Raw genomic sequence first — 14276 nt, 5'->3', positions numbered from 1 at the left:
GAGAGGGAGGGAGGAGAGAGGGAGGGAGGAGAGAGGAGGGAGGGAGTAGGAGGGAGGGAGGGAGGGAGGGAGAGAGGGAGAGAGGGAAGGGGTGAGACAGGGAGGGGGAGGATAGGGGGAAGAGAGAAAAACAAAAGGTTGGAATGCAGAGTGTCCTCACCCAACAACCCATACCCCCCCACCCCTCACACATCCACCTACCCCCTCCCCGACCCACCCACCCACCCCCTCCCTCAGCCCTCACCCACCCCCTCCCCTCTCACCCTCAAACCCACTCACTGCCCACCCACCTACCCACGTACTACCCCTCACCCACCTGCCTGTGGGTATCACGCTCCCTCTCACCCACCTGTTCGTGTGTCAGGCCTGACTCCTGTAATACTTTGTTCAGGTGGAACTCCTGGATGGGTATCTTCCTGCGAAAAAAGAGGGAGGGCCATTAGATGACGAACAGCCTGAAATGTTGCTGGGACAGTGTAGAGGGAGCTTTACTCTGTATCTAACCCCATGCTGTACCTGCCCTGGGAGTGTTTGATGGGGACAGTGTAGAGGGAGCTTTACTCTGTATCTAACCCCTGTACCTGCCCTGGGAGTGTTTGATGGGGACAGTGTAGAGGGAGCTTTACTCTGTATCTAACCCCCTGTACCTGCCCTGGGAGTGTTTGATGGGGACAGTGTGGAGGGAGCTTTACTCTGTATCTAACCCCCTGTACCTGCCCTGGGAGTGTTTGATGGGGACAGTGTAGAGGGAGCTTTACTCTGTATCTAACCCCCTGTACCTGCCCTGGGAGTGTTTGATGGGGACAGTGTAGAGGGAGCTTTACTCTGTATCTAACCCCTGTACCTGCCCTGGGAGTGTTTGATGGGGACAGTGTAGAAGGAGCTTTACTCTGTATCTAACCCCATGCTGTACCTGCCCTGGGAGTGTTTGATGGGACAGTGTAGAGGGAGCTTTACTCTGTATCTAACCCCCTGACCTGCCCTGGGAGTGGTTTGATGGGACAGGTGTAGAGGGAGCTTTACTCTGTATCTAACCCCGTGCTGTACCTGCCCTGGGAGTGTTTGATGGGACAGTGCAGAGGGAGCTTTACTCTGTATCTAACCCCTGTACCTGCCCTGGGAGTGTTGATGGGACAGTGTAGGGGGAGCTTTACTCTGTATCTAACCCGTGCTGTACCTGCCCTGGGAGTGTTTGATGGGACAGTGTAGAGGGAGCTTTACTCTGTATCTAACCGTGCTGTACCTGCCCTGGGAGTGTTTGATGGGACAGTGTAGCGGGAGCTTTACTCTGTATCTAACCCCCTGTACCTGCCCTGGGAGTGTTTGATGGGACAGTGTAGAGAGAGCTTTACTCTGTATCTAACCTGTGCTGTACCTGCCCTGGGAGTGTTTGATGGGACAGTGTAGAGGGAGCTTTACTCTGTATCTAACCTGTGCTGTACCTGCCCTGGGAGTGTTTGATGGGACAGTGTAGAGGGAGCTTTACTCTGTATCTAACCTGTGCTGTACCTGCCCTGGGAGTGTTTGATGGGACAGTGTAGAGGGAGCTTTACTCTGTATCTAACCCCCTGTACCTGCCCTGGGAGTGTTTGATGGGACAGTGTAGAGGGAGCTTTACTCTGTATCTAACCCCCTGTACCTGCCCTGGGAGTGTTTGATGGGACAGTGTAGAGGGAGCTTTACTCTGTATCTAACCCCCTGTACCTGCCCTGGGAGTGTTTGATGGGACAGTGTAGAGGGAGCTTTACTCTGTATCTAACCCCCTGTACCTGCCCTGGGAGTGTTTGATGGGACAGTGTAGAGGGAGCTTTACTCTGTATCTAAACCCCTGTACCTGCCCTGGGAGTGTTTGATGGGACAGTGTAGAGGGAGCTTTACTCTGTATCTAACCCCGTGCTGTACCTGCCCTGGGAGTGTTTGATGGGACAGTGTAGGGTAAGTGGTACTCGGGATACGGGGGACTCACTTGGCCTCACTCGCGGTCATGTGCCGCAGTAAGACGGAGGTGCCGAAGGTGAGAGCGTCCATATCCTCGGTGGCTGCCGCGTAGACCTTGCCAGCCTTGACCAGAGCCGCACAGCTAGCCTCTGCTTCACAGGGAGCCTGGTGATCGAAGGGAGGGAGAGCATTGGTGGCCTGGGCCCACGGTGCCCCCTGTACATTACCCCAACCCCAACCCCACACACTACGCAACCCTCGCCCTCCAAACCCCAACCCCACACACTACGCAACCCTCGCCCTCCAAACCCCAACCCCATACACTCGCTCTCCAAACCCCAACCCCACACACTCGCTCTCCAAACCCCAACCCCATACACTCGCTCTCCAAACCCCAACCCCATACACTCGCTCTCCAAACCCCAACCCCACACACTCGCTCTCCAAACCCCAACCCAGACACTCGCTCTCCAAACCCCAACCCCATACACTCGCTCTCCAAACCCCAACCCCATACACTCGCTCTCCAAACCCCAACCCTGACACTCGCTCTCCAAACCCTAACCCCATACACTCGCTCTCCAAACCCTAACCCTGACACTCGCTCTCCAAACCCCAACCCCATACAGTACGCAACCCTCGCTCTCCAAACCCCAACCCACACACTCGCTCTCCAAACCCCAACCCCACACACTCGCTCTCCAAACCCTAACCCCACACACTCGCTCTCCAAACCCCAACCCCATACACTCGCTCTCCAAACCCTAACCCCACACACTCGCTCTCCAAACCCCAACCCCATACACTCGCCCTCCAAACCCCAACCCCACACACTCGCTCTCCAAACCCCAACCCATACACTCGCTCTCCAAACCCCAACCCCATACACTCGCTCTCCAAACCCCAACCCCATACACTCGCCCTCCAAACCCCAACCCCACACACTCGCTCTCCAAACCCCAACCCATACACTCGCTCTCCAAACCCTAACCCCATACACTCGCTCTCCAAACCCCAACCCCATACACTCGCTCTCCAAACCCCAACCCATACACTCGCTCTCCAAACCCCAACCCCATACACTCGCCCTCCAAACCCCAACCCCACACACTCGCTCTCCAAACCCCAACCCCATTCACTCGCCCTCCAAACCCCAACCCCACACTCGCCCTCCAAACCCCAACCCCATACACTCGCCCTCCAAACCCCAACCCCACACACTCGCTCTCCAAACCCCAACCCCATACACTCGCTCTCCAAACCCTAACCCCATACACTCGCTCTCCAAACCCCAACCCCATACACTCGCTCTCCAAACCCTAACCCCATACACTCGCTCTCCAAACCCCAACCCCATACACTCGCCCTCCAAACCCCAACCCCATACACTCGCTCTCCAAACCCTAACCCTGACACTCGCTCTCCAAACCCCAACCCCATACACTCGCCCTCCAAACCCCAACCCCACACTCGCCCTCCAAACCCTAACCCTGACACTCGCTCTCCAAACCCCAACCCCATACAGTACGCAACCCTCGCTCTCCAAACCCCAACCCACATACTCGCTCTCCAAACCCTAACCCCACACACTCGCTCTCCAAACCCCAACCCCACACAGTCGCTCTCCAAACCCCAACCCCACACACTCGCTCTCCAAACCCCAACCCTAACCCTAACCCCACACACTACGCAACCCTCGCCCTCCAAACCCCAACCCCACACACTCGCTCTCCAAACCCCAACCCTAACCCTAACCCCACACACTCGCTCTCCAAACCCCAACCCCATACACTCGCTCTCCAAACCCTAACCCCATACACTCGCTCTCCAAACCCCAACCCCATACACTCGCTCTCCAAACCCCAACCCCATACACTCGCTCTCCAAACCCTAACCCCATACACTCGCTCTCCAAACCCCAACCCATACACTCGCTCTCCAAACCCTAACCCCATAAACTCGCTCTCCAAACCCCAACCCCATACACTCGCTCTCCAAACCCCAACCCACACACTCGCTCTCCAAACCCCAACCCCACACACTCGCTCTCCAAACCCCAACCCTAACCCTAACCCCACACACTCGCTCTCCAAACCCCAACCCCATACACTCGCTCTCCAAACCCTAACCCCATACACTCGCTCTCCAAACCCCAACCCATACACTCGCTCTCCAAACCCTAACCCCATACACTCGCTCTCCAAACCCCAACCCCATACACTCGCTCTCCAAACCCCAACCCCACACACTCGCTCTCCAAACCACAACCCCATACACTCGCTCTCCAAACCCCAACCCCACACACTCGCTCTCCAAACCCCAACCCCATACACTCGCTCTCCAAACCCTAACCCCATACACTCGCTCTCCAAACCCTAACCCCATACACTCGCTCTCCAAACCCCAACCCATACACTCGCTCTCCAAACCCTAACCCCATACACTCGCTCTCCAAACCCTAACCCCATACACTCGCTCTCCAAACCCCAACCCCACACACTCTCTCTCCAAACCCCAACCCCACACACTCGCCCTCCAAACCCCAACCCCATACACTCTCTCTCCAAACCCCAACCCCACACACTCGCTCTCCAAACCCCAACCCCACACACTCGGTCTCCAAACCCTAACCCCACACACTCGCTCTCCAAACCCCAACCCATACACTCGCTCTCCAAACCCTAACCCCATACACTCGCTCTCCAAACCCTAACCCCATACACTCGCTCTCCAAACCCCAACCCCACACACTCTCTCTCCAAACCCCAACCCCACACACTCGCCCTCCAAACCCCAACCCCACACACTCGCTCTCCAAACCCCAACCCCACACACTCGCTCTCCAAACCCCAACCCCATACACTCGCCCTCCAAACCCTAACCCTGACACTCGCTCTCCAAACCCCAACCCCACACACTCGCTCTCCAAACCCCAACCCCATACACTCGCCCTCCAAACCCCAACCCACACACTCGCTCTCCAAACCCCAACCCCATACACTCACTCTCCAAACCCCAACCCCACACACTCGCTCTCCAAACCCCAACCCCATACACTCGCTCTCCAAACCCTAACCCTGACACTCGCTCTCCAAACCCCAACCCCATACACTCGCTCTCCAAACCCTAACCCTGACACTCGCTCTCCAAACCCCAACCCCATACACTCGCTCTCCAAACCCCAACCCAGACACTCGCCCTCCAAACCCTAACCCTGACACTCGCTCTCCAAACCCCAACCCCATACACTCACTCTCCAAACCCTAACCCCATACAGTACGCAACCCTCGCTCTCCAAACCCCAACCCCATACACTTGCTCTCCAAACCCCAACCCCACACACTCGCTCTCCAAACCCCAACCCCACACACTCGCTCTCCAAACCCCAACCCACACACTCGCTCTCCAAACCCCAACCCACACACTCGCTCTCCAAACCCCAACCCCACACACTCTCTCTCCAAACCCCAACCCCACACACTCGCTCTCCAAACCCTAACCCCATACACTCGCTCTCCAAACCCTAACCCACACACTCGCTCTCCAAACCCTAACCCCATACACTCGCTCTCCAAACCCTAACCCCATACACTCGCTCTCCAAACCCCAACCCAGACACTCGCTCTCCAAACACCAACCCACACACTCGCTCTCCAAACCCCAACCCAGACACTCGCTCTCCAAACCCCAACCCCATACACTCTCTCTCCAAACCCTAACCCCATACACTCTCTCTCCAAACCCCAACCCCACACACTCGCTCTCCAAACCCCAACCCCACACACTCGCTCTCCAAACCCTAACCCCATACACTCGCTCTCCAAACCCCAACCCCATACACTCGCTCTCCAAACCCCAACCCCACACACTCGCTCTCCAAACCACAACCCCATACACTCGCTCTCCAAACCCTAACCCCACACACTCGCTCTCCAAACCCCAACCCATACACTCGCTCTCCAAACCCTAACCCCATACACTCGCTCTCCAAACCCTAACCCCATACACTCGCTCTCCAAACCCCAACCCCACACACTCTCTCTCCAAACCCCAACCCCACACACTCGCCCTCCAAACCCCAACCCCATACACTCTCTCTCCAAACCCCAACCCCACACACTCGCTCTCCAAACCCCAACCCCACACACTCGCTCTCCAAACCCTAACCCCACACACTCGCTCTCCAAACCCCAACCCATACACTCGCTCTCCAAACCCTAACCCCATACACTCGCTCTCCAAACCCTAACCCCATACACTCGCTCTCCAAACCCCAACCCCACACACTCTCTCTCCAAACCCCAACCCCACACACTCGCCCTCCAAACCCCAACCCCACACACTCGCTCTCCAAACCCCAACCCATACACTCGCTCTCCAAACCCCAACCCCACACACTCGCTCTCCAAACCCCAACCCCATACACTCGCCCTCCAAACCCTAACCCTGACACTCGCTCTTCAAACCCCAACCCCATACACTCACTCTCCAAACCCTAACCCCATAAAGTACGCAACCCTCGCTCTCCAAACCCCAACCCCACACACTCGCTCTCCAAACCCCAACCCCACACACTCGCTCTCCAAACCCCAACCCACACACTCGCCCTCCAAACCCCAACCCACACACTCGCTCTCCAAACCCCAACCCCACACACTCGCTCTCCAAACCCCAACCCCACACACTCGCTCTCCAAACCCCAACCCCATACACTTGCTCTCCAAACCCCAACCCCACACACTCGCTCTCCAAACCCCAACCCACACACTCGCTCTCCAAACCCCAACCCATACACTCGCTCTCCAAACCCCAACCCCACACACTCGCTCTCCAAACCCCAACCCATACACTCACTCTCCAAACCCCAACCCCATACACTCGCTCTCCAAACCCCAACCCATACACTCGCTCTCCAAACCCCAACCCAGACACTCACTCTCCAAACCCCAACCCCACACACTCGCTCTCCAAACCCCAACCCCATACACTCGCTCTCCAAACCCTAACCCCATACACTCGCTCTCCAAACCCTAACCCCATACACTCGCTCTCCAAACCCCAACCCCATACACTCGCTCTCCAAACCCCAACCCACACACTCGCTCTCCAAACCCCAACCCAGACACTCGCTCTCCAAACCCCAACCCCATACACTCGCTCTCCAAACCCTAACCCCATACACTCGCTCTCCAAACCCTAACCCCATACACTCGCTCTCCAAACCCCAACCCCATACACTCGCTCTCCAAACCCTAACCTCATAGACTCGCTCTCCAAACCCCAACCCAGACACTCGCTCTCCAAACCCTAACCTCATACACTCGCTCTCCAAACCCCAACCCCATACACTCGCTCTCCAAACCCCAACCCCATACACTCGCTCTCCAAACCCCAACCCCATACACTCGCTCTCCAAACCCTAACCCCATACACTCGCTCTCCAAACCCTAACCCCATACACTCGCTCTCCAAACCCCAACCCCATACACTCGCTCTCCAAACCCCAACCCCATACACTCGCCCTCCAAACCCCAACCCATACACTCGCTCTCCAAACCCCAACCCCACACACTCGCTCTCCAAACCCCAACCCCATACACTCGCTCTCCAAACCCCAACCCCACACACTCGCTCTCCAAACCCCAACCCCACACACTCGCTCTCCAAACCCCAACCCCATACACTCGCTCTCCAAACCCCAACCCCATACACTCTCTCTCCAAACCCCAACCCCATACACTCGCTCTCCAAACCCCAACCCCATACACTCGCTCTCCAAACCCCAACCCCATACACTCGCTCTCTAAACCCTAACCCCATACACTCGCTCTCCAAACCCCAACCCCATACACTCGCTCTCTAAACCCTAACCCCATACACTCACTCTCCAAACCCCAACCCCATACACTCGCTCTCCAAACCCTAACCCCATACACTCGCTCTCCAAACCCCAACCCCATACACTCGCTCTCCAAACCCCAACCCATACACTCGCTCTCCAAACCCCAACCCCACACACTCGCTCTCCAAACCCCAACCCACACACTCGCTCTCCAAACCCCAACCCCATACACTCGCTCTCCAAACCCCAACCCATACACTCGCTCTCCAAACCCCAACCCAGAGACTCACTCTCCAAACCCCAACCCCACACACTCGCTCTCCAAACCCCAACCCCATACACTCGCTCTCCAAACCCTAACCCCATACACTCGCTCTCCAAACCCTAACCCCATACACTCGCTCTCCAAACCCCAACCCCATACACTCGCTCTCCAAACCCCAACCCACACACTCGCTCTCCAAACCCCAACCCAGACACTCGCTCTCCAAACCCCAACCCCATACACTCGCTCTCCAAACCCTAACCCCATACACTCGCTCTCCAAACCCTAACCCCATACACTCGCTCTTCAAACCCCAACCCCATACACTCGCTCTCCAAACCCTAACCTCATACACTCGCTCTCCAAACCCCAACCCAGACACTCGCTCTCCAAACCCTAACCTCATACACTCGCTCTCCAAACCCCAACCCCATACACTCGCTCTCCAAACCCTAACCCCATACACTCGCTCTCCAAACCCCAACCCCATACACTCGCTCTCCAAACCCTAACCCCATACACTCGCTCTCCAAACCCTAACCCCATACACTCGCTCTCCAAACCCGAACCCCATACACTCGCTCTCCAAACCCCAACCCCATACACTCGCCCTCCAAACCCCAACCCATACACTCGCTCTCCAAACCCCAACCCCACACACTCGCTCTCCAAACCCCAACCCCATACACTCGCTCTCAAAACCCCAACCCCACACACTCGCTCTCCAAACCCCAACCCCATACACTCGCTCTCCAAACCCCAACCCCATACACTCTCTCTCCAAACCCCAACCCCATACACTCGCTCTCCAAACCCCAACCCCATACACTCGCTCTCCAAACCCCAACCCCATACACTCGCTCTCTAAACCCTAACCCCATACACTCGCTCTCCAAACCCCAACCCCATACACTCGCTCTCTAAACCCTAACCCCATACACTCACTCTCCAAACCCCAACCCCATACACTCGCTCTCCAAACCCTAACCCCATACACTCGCTCTCCAAACCCCAACCCCATACACTCGCTCTCCAAACCCCAACCCATACACTCGCTCTCCAAACCCCAACCCCACACACTCGCTCTCCAAACCCCAACCCACACACTCGCTCTCTAAACCCTAACCCCATACACTCGCTCTCCAAACCCCAACCCCATACACTCGCTCTCCAAACCCCAACCCCACACACTCGCTCTCCAAACCCCAACCCACACACTCGCTCTCCAAACCCCAACCCCATACACTCGCTCTCCAAACCCCAACCCCATACACTCGCCCTCCAAACCCCAACCCCAGACACTCGCCCTCCAAACCCCAACCCCAGACACTCGCTCTCCAAACCCCAACCCAGACACTCGCCCTCCAAACCCCAACCCACACACTCGCTCTCCTAACCCCAACACCATACACTCGCTCTCCAAACCCCAACCCCATACACTCGCTCTCCAAACCCCAACCCAGACACTCGCCCTCCAAACCCTAACCCACACACTCGCTCTCCAAACCCCAACCCACACACTCGCTCTCCTAACCCCAACACCATACACTCGCTCTCCAAACCCCAACCCCATACACTCGCTCTCCAAACCCCAACCCATACACTCGCTCTCCTAACCCCAACACCATACACTCGCTCTCCAAACCCCAACACCATACACTCGCCCTCCAAACCCCAACCCCACACACTCGCTCTCCAAACCCCAACCCCACACACTCGCTCTCCAAACCCCAACACCATACACTCGCTCTCCTAACCCCAACACCATACACTCGCTCTCCAAACCCCAACACCATACACTCGCTCTCCAAACCCTAACCCCATACACTCGCTCTCCAAACCCCAACCCATACACTCGCTCTCCAAACCCCAACCCATACACTCGCTCTCCAAACCCCAACACCATACACTCTCTCTCCAAACCCCAACGCACACACTCGCTCTCCAAACCCCAACCCCACACACTCGCTCTCCAAACCCTAACCCCATACACTCGCTCTCCAAACCCCAACCCCACACACTCGCTCTCCAAACCCTAACCCATACACTCGCTCTCCAAACCCTAACCCCATACACTCGCTCTCCAAACCCTAACCCCATACACTCGCTCTCCAAACCCCAACCCCACACACTCTCTCTCCAAACCCCAACCCCACACACTCGCCCTCCAAACCCCAACCCCATACACTCTCTCTCCAAACCCCAACCCCACACACTCGCTCTCCAAACCCCAACCCCACACACTCGGTCTCCAAACCCTAACCCCACACACTCGCTCTCCAAACCCCAACCCATACACTCGCTCTCCAAACCCTAACCCCATACACTCGCTCTCCAAACCCTAACCCCATACACTCGCTCTCCAAACCCCAACCCCACACACTCTCTCTCCAAACCCCAACCCCACACACTCGCCCTCCAAACCCCAACCCCACACACTCGCTCTCCAAACCCCAACCCATACACTCGCTCTCCAAACCCCAACCCCACACACTCGCTCTCCAAACCCCAACCCCATACACTCGCCCTCCAAACCCTAACCCTGACACTCGCTCTCCAAACCCCAACCCCACACACTCGCTCTCCAAACCCCAACCCCATACACTCGCCCTCCAAACCCCAACCCACACACTCGCTCTCCAAACCCCAACCCCATACACTCACTCTCCAAACCCCAACCCCACACACTCGCTCTCCAAACCCCAACCCCATACACTCGCTCTCCAAACCCTAACCCTGACACTCGCTCTCCAAACCCCAACCCCATACACTCGCTCTCCAAACCCTAACCCTGACACTCGCTCTCCAAACCCCAACCCCATACACTCGCTCTCCAAACCCCAACCCAGACACTCGCCCTCCAAACCCTAACCCTGACACTCGCTCTCCAAACCCCAACCCCATACACTCACTCTCCAAACCCTAACCCCATACAGTACGCAACCCTCGCTCTCCAAACCCCAACCCCACACACTCGCTCTCCAAACCCCAACCCACACACTCGCCCTCCAAACCCCAACCCACACACTCGCTCTCCAAACCCCAACCCACACACTCGCTCTCCAAACCCCAACCCCACACACTCGCTCTCCAAACCCCAACCCCATACACTTGCTCTCCAAACCCCAACCCCACACACTCGCTCTCCAAACCCCAACCCCATACACTCGCTCTCCAAACCCCAACCCACACACTCGCTCTCCAAACCCCAACCCCACACACTCGCTCTCCAAACCCCAACCCCATACACTCGCTCTCCAAACCCCAACCCCACACACTCGCTCTCCAAACCCCAACCCACACACTCGCTCTCCAAACCCCAACCCCACACACTCTCTCTCCAAACCCCAACCCCACACACTCGCTCTCCAAACCCTAAACCCATACACTCGCTCTCCAAACCCTAACCCACACACTCGCTCTCCAAACCCTAACCCCATACACTCGCTCTCCAAACCCTAACCCCATACACTCGCTCTCCAAACCCAAACCCAGACACTCGCTCTCCAAACCCCAACCCAGACACTCGCTCTCCAAACCCCAACCCCATACACTCTCTCTCCAAACCCTAACCCCATACACTCTCTCTCCAAACCCTAACCCCATACACTCGCTCTCCAAACCCCAACCCCATACACTCGCTCTCCAAACCCCAACCCCACACACTCTTTCTCCAAACCACAACCCCATACACTCGCTCTCCAAACCCCAACCGCACACACTCGCTCTCCAAACCCCAACCCCACACACTCGCTCTCCAAACCCCAACCCATACACTCGCTCTCCAAACCCTAACCCCATACACTCGCTCTCCAAACCCTAACCCCATACACTCGCTCTCCAAACCCCAACCCCACACACTCTCTCTCCAAACCCCAACCCCACACACTCGCCCTCCAAACCCCAACCCCATACACTCTCTCTCCAAACCCCAACCCCACACACTCGCTCTCCAAACCCCAACCCCACACACTCGCTCTCCAAACCCTAACCCCACACACTCGCTCTCCAAACCCCAACCCATACACTCGCTCTCCAAACCCTAACCCCATACACTCGCTCTCCAAACCCTAACCCCATACACTCGCTCTCCAAACCCCAACCCCACACACTCTCTCTCCAAACCCCAACCCCACACACTCGCCCTCCAAACCCCAACCCCACACACTCGCTCTCCAAACCCCAACCCATACACTCGCTCTCCAAACCCCAACCCCATACACTCGCCCTCCAAACCCTAACCCTGACACTCGCTCTCCAAACCCCAACCCCATACACTCACTCTCCAAACCCTAACCCCATACAGTACGCAACCCTCGCTCTCCAAACCCCAACCCCACACACTCGCTCTCCAAACCCCAACCCCACACACTCACTCTCCAAACCCCAACCCCACACACTCGCTCTCCAAACCCCAACCCCATACACTCGCTCTCCAAACCCTAACCCTCGCTCTCCAAACCCCAACCCCATACACTCGCTCTCCAAACCCTAACCCTGACACTCGCTCTCCAAACCCCAACCCCATACACTCGCTCTCCAAACCCCAACCCAGACACTCGCCCTCCAAACCCTAACCCTGACACTCGCTCTCCAAACCCCAACCCCATACACTCACTCTCCAAACCCTAACCCCATACAGTACGCAACCCTCGCTCTCCAAACCCCAACCCCACACACTCGCTCTCCAAACCCCAACCCACACACTCGCCCTCCAAACCCCAACCCACACACTCGCTCTCCAAACCCCAACCCACACACTCGCTCTCCAAACCCCAACCCCACACACTCGCTCTCCAAACCCCAACCCCATACACTTGCTCTCCAAACCCCAACCCCACACACTCGCTCTCCAAACCCCAACCCCATACACTCGCTCTCCAAATCCCAACCCACACACTCGCTCTCCAAACCCCAACCCCACACACTCGCTCTCCAAACCCCAACCCCACACACTCGCTCTCCAAACCCCAACCCCACACACTCGCTCTCCAAACCCCAACCCACACACTCGCTCTCCAAACCCCAACCCCACACACTCTCTCTCCAAACCCCAACCCCACACACTCGCTCTCCAAACCCTAACCCCATACACTCGCTCTCCAAACCCTAACCCACACACTCGCTCTCCAAACCCTAACCCCATACACTCGCTCTCGAAACCCTAACCCCATACACTCGCTCTCCAAACCCCAACCCAGACACTCGCTCTCCAAACCCCAACCCAGACACTCGCTCTCCAAACCCCAACCCCATACACTCTCTCTCCAAACCCTAACCCCATACACTCTCTCTCCAAACCCTAACCCCATACACTCGCTCTCCAAACCCCAACCCCATACACTCGCTCTCCAAACCCCAACCCCACACACTCTTTCTCCAAACCACAACCCCATACACTCGCTCTCCAAACCCCAACCGCACACACTCGCTCTCCAAACCCCAACCCCACACACTCGCTCTCCAAACCCCAACCCATACACTCGCTCTCCAAACCCTAACCCCATACACTCGCTCTCCAAACCCTAACCCCATACACTCGCTCTCCAAACCCCAACCCCACACACTCTCTCTCCAAACCCCAACCCCACACACTCGCCCTCCAAACCCCAACCCCATACACTCTCTCTCCAAACCCCAACCCCACACACTCGCTCTCCAAACCCCAACCCCACACACTCGCTCTCCAAACCCTAACCCCACACACTCGCTCTCCAAACCCCAACCCATACACTCGCTCTCCAAACCCTAACCCCATACACTCGCTCTCCAAACCCTAACCCCATACACTCGCTCTCCAAACCCCAACCCCACACACTCTCTCTCCAAACCCCAACCCCACACACTCGCCCTCCAAACCCCAACCCCACACACTCGCTCTCCAAACCCCAACCCATACACTCGCTCTCCAAACCCCAACCCCACACACTCGCTCTCCAAACCCCAACCCCATACACTCGCCCTCCAAACCCTAACCCTGACACTCGCTCTCCAAACCCCAACCCCATACACTCACTCTCCAAACCCTAACCCCATACAGTACGCAACCCTCGCTCTCCAAACCCCAACCCCACACACTCGCTCTCCAAACCCCAACCCCACACACTCGCTCTCCAAACCCCAACCCACACACTCGCCCTCCAAACCCCAACCCACACTCGCTCTCCAAACCCCAACCCCACACACTCGCTCTCCAAACCCCAACCCCACACACTCGCTCTCCAAACCCCA

The 14276-nt window shown here is 56.9% G+C and overlaps 1 protein-coding gene across 1 annotated transcript in view; it reads right to left on the bottom strand.

Annotated features, from left to right (window-relative positions):
- Positions 1 to 349: 349 nt before the first annotated feature.
- Positions 350 to 14276, bottom strand: part of fen1 (flap structure-specific endonuclease 1) — a gene marked incomplete at both ends in the record, with an annotated part of 46440 nt that continues 32513 nt past the window's right edge. The window contains 2 exons of the mRNA XM_070870808.1: positions 350 to 416; positions 1967 to 2103. Of these exons, the coding sequence (XP_070726909.1) occupies positions 350 to 416; positions 1967 to 2103 (204 nt within the window). The remainder of the gene's footprint in view (positions 417 to 1966; positions 2104 to 14276) is intronic.

The sequence above is a fragment of the Pristiophorus japonicus genome, unplaced genomic scaffold (genome assembly GCF_044704955.1).
Source record: "Pristiophorus japonicus isolate sPriJap1 unplaced genomic scaffold, sPriJap1.hap1 HAP1_SCAFFOLD_1767, whole genome shotgun sequence".
NCBI classification, from domain to species: domain Eukaryota; kingdom Metazoa; phylum Chordata; class Chondrichthyes; family Pristiophoridae; genus Pristiophorus; species Pristiophorus japonicus.
This window is presented reverse-complemented; position numbering and strand designations above follow the sequence as displayed.